The sequence below is a fragment of the Bombus flavifrons genome, chromosome 1 (assembly GCF_040668555.2).
Source record: "Bombus flavifrons isolate JBK064 chromosome 1, iyBomFlav1_principal, whole genome shotgun sequence".
In the NCBI taxonomy this organism is placed as follows: Eukaryota; Metazoa; Arthropoda; class Insecta; order Hymenoptera; family Apidae; genus Bombus; species Bombus flavifrons.
This window is the reverse complement of record NC_138442.1, coordinates 20231898-20255895: the sequence shown is the minus strand read 5'-3', so window position 1 is coordinate 20255895 and position 23998 is coordinate 20231898. Positions and strand designations below refer to the sequence as shown.

The 23998-nt window shown below is 38.6% G+C and overlaps 1 protein-coding gene across 6 annotated transcripts in view; it reads left to right on the top strand.

The window, feature by feature from the left end:
* The window catches only part of LOC138178450 (titin), a 76981-nt gene that overhangs the window by 18425 nt on the left and 34558 nt on the right, over positions 1–23998 (top strand). For 5 of the 6 annotated variants that reach the window (XM_069110361.1, XM_069110448.1, XM_069110611.1 and 2 more), the window contains 5 exons: positions 286–422; positions 520–856; positions 2076–2360; positions 3009–20212; positions 20522–23902. In XM_069110361.1, the coding sequence (XP_068966462.1) occupies positions 286–422; positions 520–856; positions 2076–2360; positions 3009–20212; positions 20522–23902 (21344 nt within the window). The remainder of the gene's footprint in view (positions 1–285; positions 423–519; positions 857–2075; positions 2361–3008; positions 20213–20521; positions 23903–23998) is intronic. The other variant, XM_069110525.1, reaches the window with a different exon arrangement.

The window sequence follows — 23998 nt, the reverse complement described above, 5'->3', positions numbered from 1 at the left end:
ACGTAATTCGATAAAATAATATAAAACAAAAAACGTGCTTCTATTATTTCCTCATAAAACGAAAGAAACTTTTCGGACAACCTAATACGTGATATTTATATTAAAAATTAAACTTCTTGAAACTATCAGAAAGATATCTTCCTATGCTAATATCATATTGTCGTAAATTCTGTATGACTTTCAACCTTTTAAACGTTTCGGTACACGATCATAGATAAAAGACGGGACTGTCATCGATAGAGAATTTCAAGTTACAAATAACATTGGTCTGTGTAAATTTCGCAGTCAGTATTTCGCCCGAGCCAAGCCTAGCTTGGTACAGGGACGACCAGCCAGTGGAGGAGAACGAGAAGTACCAGGTTGCCAAGGAAAATCTTGGCACTTGCCATCTCGACGTACAAAAGCTCGAGTTTCTCGATCAAGTGAGTAGTAACCGTTTAGAAAAATAAGAAGAAGAAAATTTGCAACGCTAACAGACTAAATGGATAAATAATAATCGTCTACGATGTAACGATTTAGGCCGAGTGGAAGTGTGTAGCTTCCAACGATCACGGTCAAAGCGTCACTTCCTGTTTTCTCAAATTAATCATTCCCAAGCACTACAAGAAACCCAAGTTTCTTGAGAGTTTGCGCGCCATATTATCGGAAGAAGGCGCGGTAAACTTAGAGTGCAAAGTGATCGGTGTGCCTCAACCGATTCTGAAATGGTACAAGGATGGCGTCGAGTTAAAGCCAGGAGATATTCACAGGATCATTTCTGGACAAGATGGCACCTGTTGTTTGGGCACTTACACCTGCGAAGCGACAAATTGCATGGGAACTGTCAGCAGTTCAGCGTCCCTTCTTGGCTTCGAAGGTATCCTAATTATTGTAATTAAGGATCATTTATCAGATCAGATGAAATGTTTACGCGTAACCGTTTCGTAAATTGAGACGTGTAAACGGCATAATTTGTACTTTAGTTTGTCGAGGTACGACAGATGCTTTAAAGAAATTTACCTTAAGAGGGTATTCTGGTCTAGAGGCATGAATTTCGGCCGATTTTTGAAGTTCTGTACAAGCGAAACAAAAAATATTTTTGCTATCCTTCTTTTTAGCATTTGTTTATTGATATTTCGAGATCACGTAAAAAATTCACCGAAAAAAACTCAATATTTAAAGAGTTACGAGCTGGCAAAGTGGGTGCTGCCCAAAAAATGGGGTGTCGTGGCGTGCATGATATCAACCAGAAGGGTCATCCGAAATAAAAAATGCGAACGGATTCTTAATTAGTATGGATGCCGCTATCGTCTGAACCTTGGAAAAGTCAATACAACATTTTTTCACAAAATGACGGCCGTTTGAAAAAAAATTTCTTATTTCGCACGTTTTTTTGACAATTCCGAACGTTTAAAAAATAGTAATATTAAAGATTTTGAGCTGAGCATGGTCCGGACGATAGAGGAGTATATAAGGAATATTCAGACCAAATTTAAAATAAATCTGTTCATTAGAACTTGAGATATCGTGCACGCCAACTCGAAAAAAGTAGTTTCGAGAAAAACGCGTTTAAAGTTTTGAGACGTAGGTACTCGGGCAGCGTCTACCGTTTATTGCACATTGGTCCCGGTCGGACCGGAGCAGATGCCGCGTCACAAAAATGGCTATAACTCATAAAATAATTGAAATTTTGAAAAATCCTTTTAAGGGAATATTCTTGAATGTCTAAACTTTGGAAATATGGAAAAAAAAATTTTTTCGATTTTTTCAAATTTCTAGACCAGAATACCCCCTTAAAGAAATTTACTTTAAAGAACTTTACCTTAAAGAAATTTACTTTAAAGAAATTTATCGTATACGACAAAGTTCTATTATTAATAAAATAGAAAGAGCGAATATCATATCGCTGAAAATATTTTAATTTCATAACAGTTTATAAAATTGTAGGATCTAAACGAAGAATAAAATGTTCGCGTTGATGCACAGTTAGGCAACGTTATAAATAATTTTAGAGTATTTTTAGCGACAGTGAATTTTTTATAACTATGAAAAATCCACTAAATATGTTGCAAATCCAGCAAATATATGTTTCATAGATAAACTCCCGGTTCAAAAAGAAGCGAAAGAACCACTGTCACCAAACGGTCACGAACTCGCTAGGAACTTGTCACTTTCAACGATTCACGAAGAAAGAACGTCCCAGTTATACGATACACCACAAACCGACCATTCCGTCACGTTAGACGATCGAGGAGAAGTATCCTTCAGTTTCGATGGTAAAGAGGTTTCCGTTAGCTTATACGAAACACCTGATCTCACCGAGGAAGAAGCTCTTCAGATCGTTGAGATGTACGCTGATCAATTATCTGAACACGTAACAGGTAAACTTCTATGCTGTGTGAAGTTTAATCTTCAAATATTTGATTACTACCGTGATATAACAAAAGATATAGGACGTACCTAGAGGAAAAGGGTAGACTTTTATTTATTATAAATATAATTATGCGTATTACTTCATTCGTGTGTTATTATTTTATGATTGTTTTATTATACGATGCCTTGTGACTCTGTTTTATTTTTCTATTTTTCGTTGAATATTAGCTGCGATACTTTTCCTTTTTTACCTTCCGCAGTGCAAACTGTAATTCGCCTAAACAAATATCGCAAACCAAGGAGTGTAGAAAATATGGCAAAATTCGTTACAGAAACTTTGTCTATCGGAATTAAATGAAATAAAGTGAATAATATTGTTGTATTATTATATCCAAGTATGTTACACATTAAATTTAAATAATTGGCAAACCAAATAGAGTATGTTATATATTTATTTATGAATTATATAACGCCTATTTAACGTTTTTTTAAAACTTTTGCGTCTTTCAAATTCTCACGAAAACCGATAAGAAAGCTAACAATAAACTAATGATAAAAGAGGCTAAAGGAACTAATGATAAAAGACCAGCAAGATGAAATCTTCAAAACTAACAAAATTATAATCTTCAAGACTTCATTCCCTATATATTTTATAGAGCACAACGTGATCGAACTGCCGCCAATGCGATTCGTTAAGGAGTCTTCGAATTCCGGAAACCTCTTAATGGAAGCAGTGGTAATCGACGTGTCTCCGGATTATTTCGTCAGCGCTGAAGATGGCGACGACCTTCGTACAGAAGCCGACTTCGAGGACGTGTCGATCATGGACGACGTAACCCGTGTCTTTTCCTCCCCGGATCAAGACTCTCGCAGTTCTTTAAAACGATCTGCCAGGTATAGCCTGGACGAAGATGACAAACCACCGACGAGACCTCCGAGAAAAAAATCGAGCTCCTCGTCCAAAAGTGAAAAAAGCGAGAAGAGCCACAAAATGGAATCAGAAAGCTTTCACAGCGCTCAAAAAGACGAACCATTTTCACCAGTGTCTCCAATGTCACCGGTTTCCTCGTTGAAACAAGATGACAGCGACACTTTCGCTGATGCGCTGTCTTCGGCAAGACTTTCCATTTCAGAGAATCAAGTTCAACGATTGTACGAAGACGGACGAGAAAGGAAACGCAGTCTGAGCGCAGAGAAAACAGCTGGCTCGAGCATAGACGATGGAATAGGCGGAGATTCTTCCTTCGATTCCGTCACCGGTGCCCCGAAGAAGAAAAAACACCGAAAGAAGAAACATAAAAGAGAAAAAGGTAGCTCGGAAGAGTCGTCCATTGGCAGCGAAATCGATGGAAAACGAAGAAAAAGTGGGTCAGCAGGCGCCAATACCGAAATGCTTCAACGTATAGAGTCTATAAACAAGACCGAAGAACCTTACGTAGAAGACGTGGCTGATAAATCTAGCGAGAAGAAACAGACGACCAGTGAATCTGAAAAGTCATTATCGAAAAGTAACAAGGAAAGATTGTTGGACAATATGAGGAGGCTCAAAGAACCTGTTTTTATTGTTAGAGACACTTTAGTGAGCATCGACAATCTGGAAACTAAATTGAACGCTGGTAGCGAAGAAGAGTGTAAGATGATCGTGACGAAGAACGTTATCAAACCTATACAAAGCTTATGCGAAGAAGTGTCTTCTATAGAGTCAAAAGCATTGAAGAACGCGGGTGATAGATCTTTGAATCAAACCATTCGAATTTCTTTATTGGAAGCTATCGGTGGTCCGACAGAAGAGCTTCTTCGTGGAATGGAATTAATAGAACGTCAGGAAAACGTGAAAAATCGTAAGATGGATTTAATTGCGATTTTGGAAAGTCTGACGGATCCAGTGGATGAGATTCTTATGGGAATCACGAAGCTCGAACATGAGCTAACTGGACGAGCAAAGGGCGAGAGACCGATTGCTTTAATCAGGATGATGTCTGCAGTTTCTAAGCTCGATGAAAATGTCAGGAATGTTTTAACTGTGGATAAACGAGCTACAAGATTGGTAGCAAGCTTGGAGGATATTCTCAATACTTTAGATCTCTTTTTGAGCGACGTTTCCGTGGATCCAACTAAAGGAACGATAGAAACTGTGGATACGGTAGTCGTTGAATCTCTTTCCAAGTCTATAGAAGACATGGCGCGAGCTCTCAGTAGGTTTTCCACCATCGAAGCAAAAGCAGACGGTGCTTCTAAAATTGCAGAAGAACTTATTCCTCCAACGCGCGAATTAAAAGCAAAATTAGATACGTTAAAGTCTGCCTTGGAGACTTACGAAACGAGGGGCATCTTATCCGAGCATCGAACGAAATTGATCGAGTCTCTTCAAGAATCCGCTGAACAAACAATCGTTGAAAGTCAAAGAGTAAAAGACAAGAAGCCAATGGAAGATGAGAAAAGGATAGTCGAAGAGCCTAAGGAAGATATTCTAAAGGAAGTGAGATTGAGCCTTCAGGAAACGTTGAGAACATACGAAAACATTGCTGATACTCTGGATCCTCGACTCTGTTCCATTTTCGACCGAATTGACGAGATGTACAGAAGACTGAGGACACCACAAAGACGAGAGATTGGCCTGGAATCTCTAACAAATCTCGAAGGTCCTTTGTATTCTCTTCAGTGCGCTCTAACCTCGATTTCCACCGCGGAGAATTCTGAAACGATATCTAAACTCCTGGAACCCGCCATTTCTCAGTTGAAATCAACGATAACTAATTTGAACGAGAATTCTTTGCAGTCTATATTGGAAATGGTTAATAACATCGAGCGAATTATCTATAAAACGGACAGCGAATTGGAAGAAAGTACATCTTCGAAATCGATACAGGAACAGCCTCACAATTTGACAGATAGAGTCCTGGATCCTTTAATAGATGTTCAAGCGGCTTTAAGCACTGCTCTACAGAATATAGAAGACGTCGAATCTGTTACAAATGGAGCAGCTAGTTCTCAAAAGTTATTAGCTTCTTCCGAAATAGCTGTTTGTCTCGTAGAGCTTAGGCAATATATATCTGACGCAGTTCATACAGCGATGACCTTGAGAGAAGATGAAACGATAAATAGCTTGATAGATCTGAAGGAACCATTGCTGGATCTTCAAACGGCTCTTGTTTCCAAAGGAAGGACTTTCCAGGAGCTTCCAGTGATTCGTAAAATGTCGATCCCAGTAGAAAAACTGAAGATCGTTGTATCGAAAGCATTAAAACACTCCACGTTACAAGAAGATATCAATTCGATAAAAGATCTTTGGAAAATGATAGAAGAGATTGAAACTCAATTACCAAAGACAATATCTCAGTTAGTGGAAGCTGAAGAAGCGACAAAACATATTTTGGACAGTTTGAACGTCGATCAGAATCTCAGTAATATTCACTTTGCTTTGTCTTCGGCGTTAGAAAGGCAAGAAAAGAGCTATCCTAATTATACCTCGTGTCTAACAATATCTGTAGAAGATCTAAGGCAGAACATTGGATCTTCGGCGGTAGCGATTGCTAATTTAAAGAATCCAGTGGACGAACAGATTGTAGAACAGGTTTCTTTACTAAAAGAATGTTTGTTGAGTCTGCAGAGATCTTTATTGACCCAAGAACATGAACCTGAAGAGGAGCAAATTTTAAAAGATTTAATAAGTCCAATCGAGAAATTGAAGGGACTGGTTCAAACTATGGTAAACACCGACGCAAGAACAGACGTAATTCTTCCAGTTTTGGAATTACTCGAAGAAATAGAGAAAGACACGCCACTAATTGCAAGGGAGGCATCAAAAAAGAAAGCTAAAAGAGAAGCAGAAAAATTAATTCCGAAAAAGGAAGAACCAAAGAAACAGAAAGATCAGTCGTTTGGTTTAGCAGATAGGATCTCTCGATCCTTATATCCTATGAAACATTGGTTATCAAATACATCTGAAGAAAGCACAAAGGACGAAGAAGAATCTGCTTTAAGTTCAACCATCGACGAATTGAAGAAAGACGTAAACAAAATTGCTATTGAAACATCGTATTCTGAACCTCCAAGTGACGAAAATTTGATAGAGGCTTTGGTAGATCTTCGTGAACCTTTAACAAGGTTACGAAATGCTATATCGATGTACCACGAACCAACAGATTTGACAACTTTGGAGGAATTGGGCAGACCAATGAAGTATCTCTTGCAGACTATCATGGACATTCTTAAAGACCACGCTGAAGAAGAAACACTTCGACCTATAGTGGATATCGTGGAAGAAATTGAAAATCAGATACCTATTTCTATCAAAGAGGCTCTTTACAGGAAAGAATTGAAAGAAATGGTACAATCAATGACTCAAGAGAAGATGGTGGAAGCAACAACGTCTCAAGAAACCATTCAAGAAGAGTCCATTCCTCAGGAGACTATTCTTCCAGAAAGAGAAGAAATTACAGCACACGTCTCTCAAGAAACTATTCCTGAGGCAACTCTAATGGAAAGCACTACGATATTGCTTGAAACGCAGTTTACTGAATCGATAGCTGAACAGACTGCAGTCGAAGAAAGTTCTCAAAGAACAGAACAGTTAATTACAACGATAGAAGAATTACCAAAGGAAAAGAAAGATATGAAGAAAGCGAAGAAAGAAGAAGAAGCAAAGAGCTTGGTTGTTTCTTTGTTTAAAACGCTGGAAAGTGTTCAGATAGATATAACAGGGATTTTGGAAGATTTTGAAGAACCTACAGCTGGAACTACCATTGTTCCAGTTTCTATATTAGCTAATTCTGTGGAAGAACTTATGAAGACGATTTCTGAGATGAGAGTGACAACTGGAACCTATGGAACATCGGTTGATTCCTACGAAGAAATAGTTAGTCAGACTGTATCTGTGCTAAAGAACCTTCTCCAACCTTTGAACAATCTTCAGAAAGTTCTCCAGCAGTCACACCAGCATGGTGCTCAAGAACTATTAATCTTGAACCACTTAATTCATCCATTGAACGTGATCGAATCTGAAGTGATCAATAGTGCAATCGAGAAGCTTGATCAAAATTCTGATCTGAAGAAAAATTGTGAACCTATCTTGAATCTTCTTAGAGATATCAAAGATACGGTACCAATCGTTGTGAAAGATATTCATTCTAGGCAAGAGCTTCTTGGATCTCTTCGTGAGATCTCGAAACCTCTAGAAAATATCGAGGAGCAAATGAAAATTCTTGAAGCTCAAGCTGATGTTACTCTGGAGACAGATGTAGCCAGAATTCTGGTGAAGCCTTTGGATTATTTATTAAATACAGTAAACGTGACTTCGCAAGAGCTTGAGCTCTTAGATCAGAGAAGAGAAATTATTGTTGAATTTCGAACTCTTGTTGAACCTTTAGTGGAATTTTTGAGCAGCCTTTCGGTCATTCAAAGTAGCAGAAAAAGTTTAGTTCCAGAATCAGCTTTGTTAGACGAAAGACGAAGCGTTATTTCAAAAGCAGTCGAAGGTTTACAAAGACAATCTTCAACTATTTTAGAAAGAATTTCTAATTTAGAAGGAGCCACACTTTTTGAAGGTGCATTGAGTTCACTGAAGAATGCTACTATCTCTGTTCAACAACAAATTGGCGGGACTGATTATTCAAGAAGATCTAGCAACGAATTTACACTTCAATATGATCTGTCGAGTTCGTTTAATCATTTGAAGAATACAATTGCAGTTTTGGATAAGAATGTGGATAAATCTGTTCATCAAGTGATTTCAAAGTCGTTAGAAGCTTTAGAGAAGCAAATTACGTTATCAGAAACACATTTCATGCAAACGTTCACTGAGCAAGCGGTAGATGAAGAAGCTATCGTTGAAGGATTTTTGTATCCGACTAATCAACTTAGGTCAGCTTTGAATGTATTAAAGGAAAAAATTAATCAAAAATCGATTGCCTCTGTTTCTGTCCAGACTGTGACTCTTCTTCAGGCTCTGGCTAATTCTACGACAGAGTTGGCTTCCTCTTTGTCTCTTCATCGGGTCAGGTTAATAAGAGAACGAGCTTCTGAAGGTTCTTCGCTTGTCGAAACCTTGTCTGCTATATTGGATGTTTTGGAGAGTGTGAACGATTCTATAAGAGAAATTGAAATGGTAGCGAATGTAGAGAAAACTATGACAGAAGAGAAAGAAGAAAATATTTCACCTGATGTCCCTATTACTATTACACAGATTGAAACTATTGTGGATGAGATCATTGAAGTTTCAAGGGAAGAAGTGGAAAGTGTGTTAACTATTGAGAAAATACCCCCTGAAGAAGAACGATTAAAAATAGAGGAAATAGAATCTGAAGATAAAATTCAGAAGCTTCGAGAACACAAAGCAGGAAAAATTAAAGGTCCGGAAACAATGAAAGAAGAAAAGGTCGATACCTTCGAATCAATGAAAGAGGTAACAACAAAAGCGCGTGAAACAACTGAAGAGGGAAAGATCGAAGTTCTTCAAGTAATGGGAAAAGAAAAAATTGGAACTCTTGAAGGGGTGACAGAAGAAAAAGTCGAACTTCTTGAGAGGACAACAGAAGAGAAAGCTCAAGCTCTTGAAGAAACTGAAGAGGAAAAGATCAAAGTACAAGTAATGGGAAAAGAAAAAGTTGAAACCTTTGAAGGAGTGGCAGAAGGAAAAGTCGAACTTCTCGAGGGGACAGCAGAAGAGAAAGCTAAAGCTCTTGAGGTAACTGAAGAAGGAGAAACCAAAGTTCTGCAGGTAATGGGAAAAGAAAAAATTAAAACCCTTGAAGAAGCGACAGAAGGAAACGTCGACCTTCTTGAGAGGACAACAGAAGACAAAGTTCAAGCTCTTGAAGTAACTGAAGCGGAGAAGATCAAAGTTCTCCAAGTAATGGGAAAAGAAAAAATTGAAACCCTTGAAGGAGTGACAGAAGGAAAAGTCGAACTTCTTGAGGGGACAACAGAAGAGGAAGCTAAAGCTCTTGAGGTAACTGAAGAAGGAGAAACCAAAGTTCTGCAAGTAATGGGAAAAGAAAAAATTGAAACCCTTGAAGAAGCGACAGAAGGAAACGTCGACCTTCTTGAGAGGACAACAGAAGACAAAGCTCAAGCTCTTAAAGTAACTGAAGCGGAGAAGATAAAAGTTCTCCAAGTAATGGGAAAAGAAAAAGTTGAAACCCTTGAGGGAGTGGCAGAAGGAAAAGTCGAACTTCTTGAGGGGACAGCAGAAGAGAAAGCTAAAGCTCTTGAGGTAACTGAAGAGGAAAAGATCAAAGTACAAGTAACGGGAAAAGAAAAAGTTGAAACCTTTGAAGGGGTGACAGAAGAAAAAGTCGAACTTCTTGAGAGGACAACAGAAGAGAAAGCTCAAGCTCTTGAAGTAATTGAAGCGGAGAAGATCAAAGTTCTCCAAATAATGGGAAAAGAAAAAGTTGAAACCCTTGAGGGAGTGGCAGAAGGAAAAGTCGAACTTCTTGAGGGGACAGCAGAAGAGAAAGCTAAAGCTCTTGAGGTAACTGAAGAGGAAAAGATCAAAGTACAAGTAATGGGAAAAGAAAAAGTTGAAACCTTTGAAGGAATGGCAGAAGGAAAAGTCGAACTTCTTGAGGGGACAACAGAAGAGAAAGCTAAAGCTCTTGAGGTAACTAAAGAGGAAAAGATCAAAGTACAAGTAACGGGAAAAGAAAAAGTTGAAACCTTTGAAGGGGTGACAGAAGAAAAAGTCGAACTTCTTGAGAGGACAACAGAAGAGAAAGCTCAAGCTCTTGAAGTAACTGAAGCGGAGAAGATCAAAGTTCTCCAAGTAATGGGAAAAGAAAAAGTTGAAACCCTTGAGGGAGTGGCAGAAGGAAAAGTCGAACTTCTTGAGGGGACAGCAGAAGAGAAAGCTAAAGCTCTTGAGGTAACTGAAGAGGAAAAGATCAAAGTACAAGTAATGGGAAAAGAAAAAGTTGAAACCTTTGAAGGAATGGCAGAAGGAAAAGTCGAACTTCTTGAGGGGACAGCAGAAGAGAAAGCTAAAGCTCTTGAGGTAACTGAAGAAGGAGAAACCAAAGTTCTGCAGGTAATGGGAAAAGAAAAAATTGAAACCCTTGAAGGAGTGATAGAAGGAAAAGTCGAACTTCTTGAGGGGACAACAGAAGAGAAAGCTCAAGCTCTTGAAGAAACTGAAGAGGAAAAGATCAAAGTACAAGTAATGGGAAAAGAAAAAGTTGAAACCTTTGAAGGAGTGGCACAAGGAAAAGTCGAACTTCTTGAGGGGACAGCAGAAAAGAAAGCTAAAGCTCTTGAGGTAACTGAAGAAGGAGAAACCAAAATTCTGCAGGTAATGGGAAAAGAAAAAGTTGAAACCTTTGAAGGGGTGACAGAAGAAAAAGTCGAACTTCTTGAGAGGACAACAGAAGAGAAAGCTCAAGCTCTTGAAGTAACTGAAGCGGAAAAGATCAAAGTTCTCCAAGTAATAGGAAAAGAAAAAGTTGAAACCCTTGAGGGTGTGGCAGAAGGAAAAGTCGAACTTCTTGAGGGGACAGCAGAAGAGAAAGCTAAAGCTCTTGAGGTAACTGAAGAGGAAAAGATCAAAGTACAAGTAACGGGAAAAGAAAAAGTTGAAACCTTTGAAGGGGTGACAGAAGAGAAAGTCGAACTTCTTGAGGGGACAGCAGAAGAGAAAGCCCAAGCTCTTGAAGTAACTGAAGCGGAAAAGATCAAAGTTCTCCAAGTAATGGGAAAAGAAAAAGTTGAAATCCTTGAAGGAGTGACAGAAGGAAAAGTCGAACTTTTTGAGGGGACAGCAGAAGAGAAAGCTAAAGCTCTTGAGGTAACTGAAGGAGGAGAAACCAAAGTTCTGCAAGTAATGGGAAAAGAAAAAATTGGAACCCTTGAAGGAGTGACAGAAGGGAAAGTCAAACTTCTTGAGGGGACAACAGAAGAGAAAGCTAAAGCTCTTGAGGTAACTGAAGAAGGAGAAACCAAAGTTCTGCAGGTAATGGGAAAAGAAAAAATTGAAACCCTTGAAGGAGTTACAGAAGGAAAAGTCGAACTTCTTGGAGGGACAGCAGAGGAGAAAGCTAAAGCTCTCGAAGTAACTGAAGAGGGAATAGTCGGCACTCTCCAAATAATGGGAACGGAAACACTTGAATCTCCTGAATTGGTAGTAGAAGAAGTTGAAGTTCTGAAAGAAATGAAAGAAGAAGCAGTTGTGGCTCTTGAAGCAGCAGCTGTATCCCCTGAATTGGTACAAGAGAGTAAAGTTGAAAGTATTAAAGCAATGAACGTCGGAAAAGTCGTGTCGGTTGAAGGAATGGAAGAAGAAAAAGCTGGAGATCTTGAGATAATGAAAGGAGGAGAATCAGTAGTAATACACAAATCAACAGAAGAATTGTCGAAAGCAGAGGAAAAGGATGAAGTGTTATCCGAAGGGACAAAGGAAGGTGCTGGCCAAATATTATTTGATATGACAGAGAAACTATCGATAAAAGAGGAAGAAGTCGAAACTGTGTCTCAGATGACGGAAGAAATGCCAAAGACTGTGGTAAAAGTAGAAGCTCCGCTTGACGAAACCGAAAAGTTGGTAGATGAAAAAAAAGTAGAAATTTTAACAGGTGAAGTAGCACTGCCGGTTAAAACTGTAGACGAAAAAACAACATTGTCTGAAAAAGTGGCTGTAACAGAAAAATTAAAGGGAGCATCTAGTGTTGAAGAATCTGTGGAAGAAGTAGTCGCACAAACGGTAGAACCAGAACAAAAAAAAAGAAAGACTGAAACAGCAGTCGAAAGAATGGAGGAAGAAAAAATTGAAAAAGAAGAAGTGGTAAGTCAAGAAATAAAAATAGAAGAATCTAAAAAATCCGAAGAATTAAAACAAAAGCATGATACTAAAGAGCAAGTGTTTGAAAAAGTAGAGGAAACACTAAAAACAGAAAGAGTCGCAGAAGAATCACTAGAGAAAACAAAAGAAGAAACAAGAGAATCAGCATTTAGAGAATCAAACGAAGCAGAAAGACAAAGAGAAGTAATGGAAGCTTTAGAACAAATAGACTTAGCAAAAGTAGAAGAAAGGGCAGAGGAGGAAAGAAAACAGGCAAAAATCAGTCTGATACAAAAGACAGGCTCGTTGATCAATGCTCTACAACAACCTTTCAAAGAACTAACCAGTCTCGTGTCTGTAGCTCTAGACGAACCTCTTTCCTCAAGATCGGAAGAAGAGAAAAGAAGAATTCGAGAATTAACAGCCCTCATACAAATCCTTTACGACTTAAAAGCAACCAGCACATCAATTCGAAACACATTATCTTCCTCTTCAATCTCAGAACTCAAAACGCAATTTGTTCATCTGCTGGAGTCCTTAATAAACGTAGATCAAGCCACAGAAAAGATTCTTCGTTTGACTCAAAAAGAGTTAGCACCAGCACTGAAAGAAAATGTAATGGTATCCTTGCAAATACTTTCAGAACCTCTAAAATCTCTTCAACGTGAACTCTCTTCTATCCAAGAAGCAACTTCTCAGCTTCCTACAGATTGTATTCCACTACGTGGAAACGCACAAAATGTAAACGAAGCGATTTCTGAACTGGTAAAGGTCATTCAACAGACTGCTGAAACGAAGAGTATGAAAGTGGTGGAAGAAATCAAAGTGATGACAAAAACGAAAGAAGAAAATTTGGATATCGAAGAAACCACAGCGAAACCTCTTGAAGAACTGATAGAAGTCCTCATGGTCTCTCAAGAACAAGTGAAACCAGAGGATGCCTCGCCACTTGGTTCTGCTCCGCCTTTGATAGAATCAGCTGAATTAACCAAACAGCAAAAATTAGAAGCAGATATCGCGAAGAAAATAGTCAGTCCAATACAAAATCTTCGTGAAGCGATTGCAAAGATCGAGGAAGAGAAATTTGAAGAAACTGAACAATTGGATTTGCCTACAAAGACAGCTGCGATTATCTTGAGTACTATTATTTATCCTTTGGAAAAATTGAAACAATCTTTGGATATCTCTTCTCAGCAACAAACTGTAGAACAAGAAGAAATTACGGAAGAAACGCAATCAAACGTTCCATTTTTGCAATCGCTACCAGTAGCCAATATTCTAGAAGAATTGGAGAGGTCCATCGCCACAATTCAAGAAGAAATGATCCTCGAAGCGAATGAGGAAATGAACAAATCAGAGAATAAGGCGTTAATTGTAAAAGAAATAGACAAATCGCTAGAAAATCTCAAATTGTCAATCGGTGCGGTACAAAAAATAGTAACATTTGAAACTGAAAGTGCAGGAACATTTTCCAATATAGAAGAGACACCAGCAGTCGAAACATTCATTGAATCGGTGAATGAATTAGGAGAAAAATGTACAGCGATTGTCAGTTCTCCTCCAGTAAAGATAGAATCTCCAGAAAAAATTCGAAAAGAAGAATTGGAGCAAGTTTTAGAAATGATGAGTCAGCCTATTCAACTGTTGCGTGAAACAGCTTCTGAGATTGAAGAACAGAAGACTGATGAGGTACGAGCTTTAGATGAAACAAGCAAAAACGTAGTAGAAGCTTTGAAACCTCTGGTGCATCCTTTAGAAGAATTGGAACAATTATTATGCACAGCAATTCAACAAATTCGTCCTTCGAAAGATGAAAAGACTGAAGAAATAAAGAGTACTACTTTACCTACGGAGCAATTAAAGGTTAGTCCTGTATTGGAAGAACTGCAGAAATCAATTGTTATGATAGAAGAACAGATAGCTGTACAACCGAAGAAACTTGACGTGTCCACTACAAAAGTGGAAGCTTCTGTTGCTGAATTGATAGAAAGTCCATTAAAAACTCTTAAATCTGCTGTGACAGCCATTCAAACTCTTGAGGCAGAAGAAACCAAAGAATTAACCAGTGAAGAGAAAACAACAGCCCTGAAAACGCTTGCCAAGTGTGTGGAAAAGATAGCAAATGTGTCTTCGATGATTTCTAGTCAACAAAAAGTTGAAATTAGTATTTTGCAACAGCCACAAGTTGCTAAAATAGATATACAAGAGTTTGGACAGCAAGCTCTCGATAATATAGCAAGTCCAATTCAAATTTTACGTGAGACCATTTCCAAACTTGACGAACAACAGACACAAGAGACTGAAACTTTAATTATGTCAGAAACGAAAGAAATCGCTGATGTTTTACATACCTTGGTCGAACCTTTGGAACAATTAGAAAAATCTTTGTCAGTGGCTGTTCATGAGACGAGCATCGTTAAAGACGAATCTACATCAGACTTGGAGGATGTCCAATCCTCTATGAAGTTGAATGTCGGGCCTGTTTTACAGCAGTTAGAAAAGTCTATTGCTGTAATTCAAGAACGAGTTTCTTTGGAACCTACTAAGGAAGAATCGAAAGATAAATTGGTGGGTTCTGTCGCGAAGACTATAGAAGAACCCTTGGAACAAATGAAATCTTCAGTAGCAGCTATTAAGGAGATAATATTGGAGGCTGAACAAACGGGTAATTTATCAGACGTAGACAAAGCTTCAATTCTAAAATCGTTCGCAAAATCTGTGGAAGAAATCGGTGAAAAGTGTTTAGCTGTAATTTCCCAGCAACAGATTGGCATACAACTAGTCCCCAAAAAAATAAAAGAGTCTCAAGTGGAGATACTAGACATGGCTGTCAGTCCTCTTCAACTATTTAGGGAAACTATTATCAAAATCGAAGAAGAAAAATTGCAACAAGTGGAAGCTTTCGAGTCTACTAAAATGGCTGCGTCAGAAAGTGCTTTGAAGATCCTGGTAGAACCACTACAAAGATTAGAAACTTCGCTATCTTCCACTGTTCAGCAGGCAATCTCGATGGAACTCAACAAAATTGAGGAAATATCTCAAGCAGCTCCACCTTTGCAAAAACTGGCTATTCAACCTATCGTGGAAGAACTTCAGAAATGCGTAGCATCGGTACAAGAACAAGTAAAATTGCAAACAGTGGCAGAGCACTCCATTGAGGAGGCTTCTATCATGCAAGCCACAGAAAAATCGTTGGAAGACTTGAATTCTTCTCTCGCGATCATTCAGAGTGTGATATCCACTGAACCAGGCGTAGAAGAAACACTGTCGGAGACAGAGAAGGTGACAGCGCTGCAACACTTCGCGAAATCGGTGCAAGAACTAGAGGAATGCATGGCTATGGTCAGTCAACATCAAGTGGACGCGAAGGAGACAGTGATGGAGTCGATGGAAGCTGAAAAACTGGAGACACGAGTTCTCGAGACGATTATCGTGCCGATTCACACGCTGCACGAGACTATTATGAAGATACAGGAAGACAGCATTGAAGAAATTGGCACGTTAGAATTGCAAAAAGGGAATGTGCAAACGTTGACTCCTTTGATGCATCCTCTACAACAGTTAGAAAGATCTTTGGTGAACGTGGTTCAACAAGCAAGTGACCAGAAACTCGAATCCGTGGAACAAATTCAAAGAGAAACTCCACAGACTATTGTCCTTCGACCAATTTTGCAAGAATTAAAAGAAAGCATTGTTAATATTCAAGAACAGTTCGCTACGAGCTTTGAAGAATCTTCAAAATTAGAGACTGCGAAGGATATAAATGAAGCACTTGAAGAACTAGAAACAGCTACTATTGCTGTTCAACAAGTAATCACGCTTTCTTCGGAAGAGACTGAAGAAATAAAGACTCAGAAGAAATCTGCCTTGGAAGCTTTTGCTAAATCGATAGAGCAGTTAGAAGAAAGATGTTCAGCAGTGATAAGTCAGAAGAAAGTGGAAAAGAAGTTGGAAGAAGCTGAGAAGCAACAAGCAAAGATGGTGGATGTTGAAATTCTTCAGAAGATAAGTAATACGGTTCATGTTCTACGCGAGTCGCTTTCTCACATTGAAGAAGAGAAAATGCAGCAGGTAGAAGAATTGAAAATACCTAAAGAGGAAACTAATAAGAGGAAATTAAATGTTCTTATAGAACCATTGAATATATTGGAACAAGCTTTACAGACTGCATTGCTAGAAGGTAAAGTGCTAGAAGAAGAGACTACCAAGGAGTTGAAGAAGAGTGAAATTCCTGTTGACAAATTAAATTTACAACCTGTATTGGAAGAATTACAGAAATCTATCATTACTATTCAACAGCAAACGAGTGAAACCGCGACAATTTCAGCAGAAGTTAGTGAAGTTAGCATGATGTTAGCAGCAGAGAAATCTTTAGAACAGATGAAATTGTCTGTGGCAGCTGTTCAGGAAATAACAATTGCTCAGCAAGATCAAACAAAAGAATTGAGGACAGGTGAAGAAAAGTCTCGACTGGAAGCTTTTGCACGATCGATGGAAGAAACTGGAGAAAAACTGTTAGCTGCAGTCAAACAATACGAAGTGAAGAAATCTGAAGAAGTCCCGGCGAAGAACAAAGTGGTCGAAGATTTTGTAAAAACTGTCATTGAACCTATTAACGAGCTACAAACTACAATTTTGAATATAGACAAAGAAAGTGAATTATTGGGGAAGAAGAAAGAAGAAGAAGTTGTACTCTTCTTGAGCATGGTGCAACCATTGCACAAACTCGAAGAATCGTTCTTATTAGCTATGCAGCAAGAAGCAGTAACAAAATACGAAACTGTCAAAGAAATTTCTCAAGCAATTCCAGCTTTGCAAGAATTACCAGTTAAATTGACATTAGAAGAACTTAACAAAAACGTGGCAGAAATTCAGAAGCAACTGGCTTTTGCCAAGGAAACTTTAAGTTTAACAGGAGACGCTGAAGACTTTGCTGTAATAAAAAATCTAGAAAGATCATTAAGTGATTTAAGAACGTCCGTAGCTGTGGTGCAACAATTAACAACTATAGAAAAACCTGGCGAACAAGTTCTAGACGTCGAAAACGCGTCTGCGTTGCAAGCATTTGGAAAAGCTGTGGAAGAGTTCAGAAAACAATGTTCTGCGACTATCTCAAAACCAAAAGTGATTGCTACAATTATAGGAACGATTCAATTAGAGACACCACAGAAACTTGAAGCTCAAGTTTCAGAAACAGTTACTGTTCCTACCAAATTATTACAAGAATCCATTTCGACTATGGCAGAGATTAAGCTTCAAGAAGCTGAAATGTTGGAAACATCGGATACGAAAAAACCTATGACGATATTAACCGAACTTATCCCACCGTTGCAACGACTAGAACAATGTTTCGTTGCTGCAATTCAAGAAGAACATGTGATAGAGCACGATGCGAAGAGTTTAGAAACTGATAAAGTATCATTTGAAAAGACAACTTTAAAACCAATACTCGAAGAGTTCCAGAAATCAATCGCAGTGATTGAAGAGCATATGATGGTAGAAGAGGGCATGCAAAGTATGTCAGAGGCTGAAAATGTTTCCCAATTGAAGACAATGGCACAAACATTGACAGACTTAAAAACTTCTGTGGCTGCTATTCAACAGGCCGTCGAATTTACTCCAGAATTTTCAGAAGAATTCTCTAAAACTGGAAGTGTCGCGGCATTTGAAACATTTGCGAAGACTCTTCACGATTTAGTAGAACGTGCGGCTACTATCGATCAACAACAGATAATTATCGAACCAGCAGCAGATACTATCTCAGAAGAAGCCTCATCTTTGAAGACTTGGGCGGATGTTGTTGAAGAAGCAAATGTTCAAGTCACAGAACCGATGATTGTGGATCAAGGTACCGTAGAATCGCCTTCAGAAATGGCTCTTTCAATTTCTGAAGAAGAAACACAAACTTTGAAGAGTTTGGCTAAGCCGCTCAGTGAATTAAAAGAGTGTCTGGCGATAATCGTCGAAGAAAGAAAATCAATGGACGCGAATGAGATTGCTGTGACGTTATCCGAAAGAGAGGACATTTCTTTATTGAAGGCTATGGCACAGCCTTTATTAGAACTAAAAAACGTAGCTGTGTCTGTTATTAACGAGCAAACTGCCATTGAATCTACGAAAGAGAAATCTTTTGATAGTGAGGGAAAGCCAGAAACTACACTAAATCCATTAATTGAACCTTTAGAAGAACTTTGCAATTCGATTGCATTAATCGAAGATCGCATGTTGGTTGAATCTGTGGAAGATCGACCAGTTGATGAGGTGTCTTTGTTATCTGCTTTAGCTGAGCCCTTGATAATTCTGCACCGAAGCATTTCTGTACTTGAAGAACGAGTGATGTCTCCTGAAGTGGAACCAATGCCAGAAGAATCGAGTCATTGGATCACAGAATGTTTGGCAGTTCCTTTGCAAGAAATAGAAAGATCTATTGCTGAGATTCGAGAGTGCGTTGTGGTGGAACCTGAGCCTGGACTTGCTGAAGAGATGTCGAGGATTGATACACCAGATTGGTCTGTCGTTGAGAAATTGGTGCAACCGGTGGAAGTTATAAAATCGACAATCATTGAAATGGAAGAAAATATTATTAAAAATATGGAAGCAGAGAAGGAAAGTGAATACGAGATAGTGAAGACATTGGTGCAACCATTAGCTGAAGTGCAAGAAAGCTTCCTAGTGCTGAAAAATAAGACTGATATGAGTATAGAGGAAGAAGAAGCTAGTATCGATGCTATTGTGGATTCATTATCTAATCTTGAGAAGAGTATATCGTTTATTGAAGAACAAGCTGCTGAAAAATTACAATTAGCCTCAAATATAACAGAAACTATAATTGGATACTTGGCTGATCCTCTGTTGCAACTGAAAGAGAAGATTATGACAGTGGAAGAGTCTTCGACTGTATATCTTGAAAACTTGGAGAAACCATTGAAAGGATTACAAGCTGCTTTGGAAGCTGTCCTGTCTGATCAATGTGAGGAAGTGCAAAAGCAGAAGAAAGAGAGTGCTATTTCTATGGAAGAAGCTACAAGAATATCGACGAAGTTGATTCACTCTATTAAAGAAGTAAACGATTCTATTGAGTCGATTGATAATAAGATAGAAAGTTACAAAGGTTTGCTAGGTCTAGAGATTCAGATTGAGAAGGAAGCTTTGAATATGTTGGCTAAGCCACTTGAACAACTTAAGCAGGGAATTCAAAGTGTTTTAGATAAAGAAGAGATTGGAGAAGGGCCGATGGAATCATTGAAAATGCTTCGAAAGGCAATTGCGATTGTTAGAGAGCAATCTGCTGATAAACCTATAGCTGAACCATCACATTTGGAGATTACGGAAATTTATGGCGTGTTAAAAACCTTGAACATAAGTTTGTATGAGCTGGAAAATTCTATCAAGAAGGTTGAAGTACTGTGGAAGGATAGTTTAAGCGGAGAAGGGCTTGTGGAGCTTGAAACGCCTATTTTAAATTTGATGAATGATATAAACTTGCTTCGAGATAAATTGCTAAATGTACAGGTAGTGTGGGAGGAGGATAAAGAGCAAAAGAAAAGTAAAAAGAAAGAGAAAGAAGAAGTTGAAGAAGAAATGAAAATAGTGGACAAGGACGAGGATGAATGTAAGAAGGAAGAGGAAGTTGACAAACAGAAACATAAAGAGGAAGAAAAGAAACGGGAGGAAGAACAACAGTTGAGAGAAGAGGAGGAAAAGAAGAAAACTGAGAAACTGAAGCAGGAGGAAGAGGAACGTAAGAAAAAGGAAGAAGCTGAAAAACTGAAGCAGGAGGAAGAAGAACGTAAGAAAAAGGAAGAAGCTGAAAAACTGAAGCAGGAGGAAGAGGAACGTAAGAAAAAGGAAGAAGCTGAAAAACTGAAGCAGGAGGAAGAAGAACGTAAGAAAAAGGAAGAAGCTGAAAAACTGAAGCAGGAGGAAGAGGAACGTAAGAAAAAGGAAGAAGCTGAAAAACTGAAGCAGGAGGAAGAGGAAAGTAAGAAAAAGGAAGAAGCTGAGAGACTGAAACAGGAGGAAGAGGAAAGTAAGAAAAAGGAAGAAGCTGAGATATTGAAACAAAAAGAGGAGGAACGCAAGCAGAAAGAAGCCGAGAAATTACAAGAAGAAGAACGTAAGAAGCAAGAAGCAGAGAAATCAAAACTTGAAGAGGAGCATAAAAGGCAGGAAGAAGCTGAAAAATTGAAGCAAGAAGAGGAACGTCAAAAGAAAGAAGAGGCTGAAAAACTGAAGCAAGAAGAGGAACGTAAAAAGAAAAAAGAGGCTGAGAAACTAAAGCAGGAGGAAGAGCGTAAAATGAAAGAGGAGGATGAGAAATTAAAGCAAGAAGAGGAACGTAAAAAGAAAGAAGAGGCTGAAAAACTAAAGCAAGAGGAAGAGCGTAAAAAGAAAGAAGAGGCTGAGAAATTAAAGCAAGAAGAGGAACGTAAAAAGAAAGAAGAGGCTGAGAAACTAAAGCAAGAAGAGGAACGTAAAAAGAAAGAAGAGGCTGAGAAACTAAAGCAAGAGGAAGAACGTAAAAAGAAAGAAGAGGCTGAGAAATTAAAGCAAGAAGAGGAACGTAAAAAGAAAGAAGAGGCTGAGAAACTAAAGCAGGAGGAAGAGCGTAAAATGAAAGAGGAGGCTGAGAAATTAAAGCAAGAAGAGGAACGTAAAAAGAAAGAAGAGGCTGAAAAACTAAAGCAAGAAGAGGAACGTAAAAAGAAAGAAGAGGCTGAGAAACTAAAGCAAGAGGAAGAACGTAAAAAGAACGAAGAGGCTGAAAAACTAAAGCAAGAGGAAGAGCGTAAAAAGAAAGAAGAGGCTGAGAAACTAAAGCAGGAGGAAGAGCGTAAAATGAAAGAGGAGGCTGAGAAATTAAAGCAAGAAGAGGAACGTAAAAAAAAAGAAGAGGCTGAAAAACTAAAGCAAGAAGAGGAACGTAAAAAGAAAGAAGAGGCTGAAAAACTAAAGCAAGAGGAAGAGCGTAAAATGAAAGAGGAGGCTAAGAAATTAAAACAAGAGGAAGAGCGTAAAAAGAAAGAAGAGGCTGAGAAAGTGAAGCTAGAAGAGGAACGTAAAAAGAAAGAGGAAGCTGAGAAATTAAAGCTAGAAGAGGAACGTAAAAAGAAAGAGGAAGCTGAGAAATTAAAGCAAGAAGAGGAACGTAAAAAGAAAGAAGAGGCTGAAAAACTAAAGCAAGAAGAGGAACATAAAAAGAAAGAAGAAGCTGAAAAATTAAAGCAAGAGGAAGAGCGTAAAAAGAAAGAAGAAGCTGAGAAATTAAAACAAGAGGAAGAGCGTAAAAAGAAAGAAGAGGCTGAGAAAGTGAAGCTAGAAGAGGAACGTAAAAAGAAAGAGGAAGCTGAGAAATTAAAGCTAGAAGAGGAACGTAAAAAGAAAGAGGAAGCTGAGAAATTAAAGCAAGAAGAGGAACGTAAAAAGAAAGAAGAAGCTAAGAAATTAAAGCAAGAAGAAGAACGTAAAAAGACAGAAGAGGCTGAAAAGCTGAAGCAAGAAGAGGAACGTAAAAAGAAAGAAGAGGCTGAAAAACTGAAGCAAGAAGAGGAACGTAAAAAGAAAGAAGAGGCTGAAAAATTAAAGCTAGAAGAGGAACGTAAAAAGAAAGAAGAGGCTGAAAAACTGAAGCAAGAAGAGGAACGTAAAAAGAAAGAAGAGGCTGAAAAATTAAAGCAAGAGGAAGAGCGTAAAAAGAAAGAAGAAGCTGAGAAATTAAAGCAAGAGGAAGAACGTAAAAAGAAAGAAGAGGCTGAGAAATTAAAGCTAGAAGAGGAACGTAAAAAGAAAGAGGAAGCTGAAAAATTAAAGCAAGAAGAGGAACATAAAAAGAAAGAAGAAGCACAAAAATTAAAAGGGGAAAAGAAGCGTAAAAAGAAGGGAGAAACTGAAAATCTAAAACAGGAAGAAGAACGTAAGAAACAAGAAGCTGAACAATTAAAACAGGAGGAGGAGGAACGTAAGAAGAAAGAAGCAGCTGAGAAATTAAAGCAAGAACAAGCACGTAAGGAACAAGAAGAAAAATTACAACATGATGGAAATCGTAAGATAGAAGAAGCTGAGGAATTAAAACAGGAGGAAGAGCATAAGAAGAGAGAAGAAGTTGAACAATTAATGGAAGGCGAGATGCATAAGAAAAAGGAAGGAGCACAAAAATTAAAAGAGGACAAGAGAAGTAAAAAGACAGAAGAAACTGAGAAATTAATTCAGGAGGAGGAACGTAAGAAGAAGGAAGAATCTGAAAAATTAAAACAAGAAGAAGAGCGTAAGACAAAAGAAGCTGAGAAATTGAAACAAGACGAAGATCTTAAGAAGGAGGAGGAAGACAAACGTCGAAAAGAAGAACAAGCTGAAAAGTTAAGACAGGAAAAAGAACAGCAGGAAAAAGAGGAGGCTGAGAGAAAGAAACAAGAGGAAGCAGCACGTAGAAAGAAAGTGGAAGAGGAACAAAAGGTTGAATCGGAGGCATTGGAACAAAAAGAAGAAAAGTTACGTAAAAGAATAGAAAAACGAAGATTACAACAGGCGGAAGATGAGCGCAAGGAACGGGAAGAAGCAGAAAAACGGAAGAAGGAACAAGAGCAGAGAAAACGCGAAAGGGAAGAGCGTGCGAAGAAAGAGGAAGAGGAAAGGCTCAAACATGAAAAAGAGGAGTGCAAAAGGAAAGAGGAAAGGGCGAAATTGAAAAAGGAAGAAGAAGAACGCAGGAAAGCTGAAAAAGCAGAAAAGTTAAAGAAAGAACTGGAACGAGAAGACCAGAGACGAGAAGAAATCAGGCGTCGAAGAGAAGAACAAGAAAAACAGATAAGACAAGAAGCCGAGAAAGTTAGGAAAGCTGAAGAAGAACGGTTAAGGAAAGAAGACGAAACGCGCGAACGTAGAAGAAGGGAACGTGAACAAAGAAGACAGGAAGAGGAAGCAAAATTACGCAGGGAAGAAGAAGAAAGACTTCAAAGAGAAGAAGAACGCAGGAGAAAGAGGAAGGAAGCTGAAAGACAATGGAACGAAGATAAAGAATCTATGAGGAGGAGAGAAACTGAACGTTTGGAAAGAAGAAGAGCTGAAGAGCGTCAGAATAGAGAAGAGTCTGAACGTTCGAGGCGGGAAGATGAAGAAAGGAGATGCAGAAGGGAAACAGAAAGGCAATTAAGAAGAGAAGAAGCAGCGCGAGAAATGAAGGAAGAAGAAGAACGTGTAAGAAGACGACAGGAAGAAGAAGCATCCAGGCTTCGTAGACGAAGACAAGAACAACTAAGAGACGATACTTGGACCAAAATAAGACAAAGCGAATCGGATCAATTATTTAGAAAAATGGCGGATGACGCGCTTCGAATTGGAAGAATGAAAGCCGGTTCTTCTGACGTGGAATTTTGGCGGGACAGACGAGACAAATCTTATCGACACGACTCTGGTTTCGATTCGGGGCTCTCTAGCACTTCTAGATCGTACAGCTGGAGAGATTCCCTGACATCTTTGACCAGGAAGAGAATCGATGATTTTCTTGATTATAAACTGAGAGATACTCCGATCGACAGATACTACTACGATACTGGGACGTACTACAGAAGAAGAAGAAAAAGGGACGATCAAATTACTCGAACAAGATCTATTAGTTTGTTGAAGTACGATGACTATTCGACGGGTGATAGTGACACGACTATTACAGCTGCTCCTGTTAGCAAACCACCGAGATACACTAGCAGAACAAAGACTAGTTCACGAATTGATTTGGACGACCGTAGTTCGAATTTGTCTATATATTTGCCACCTATCAAGGACGAGGTAAGAATATAGTAAAACGCATCATCTTATATCTTCAAAAGCTATCAAACGTATTCCATTATATTCCAAATACCAGCAAAATAAAGAATTGAAGTT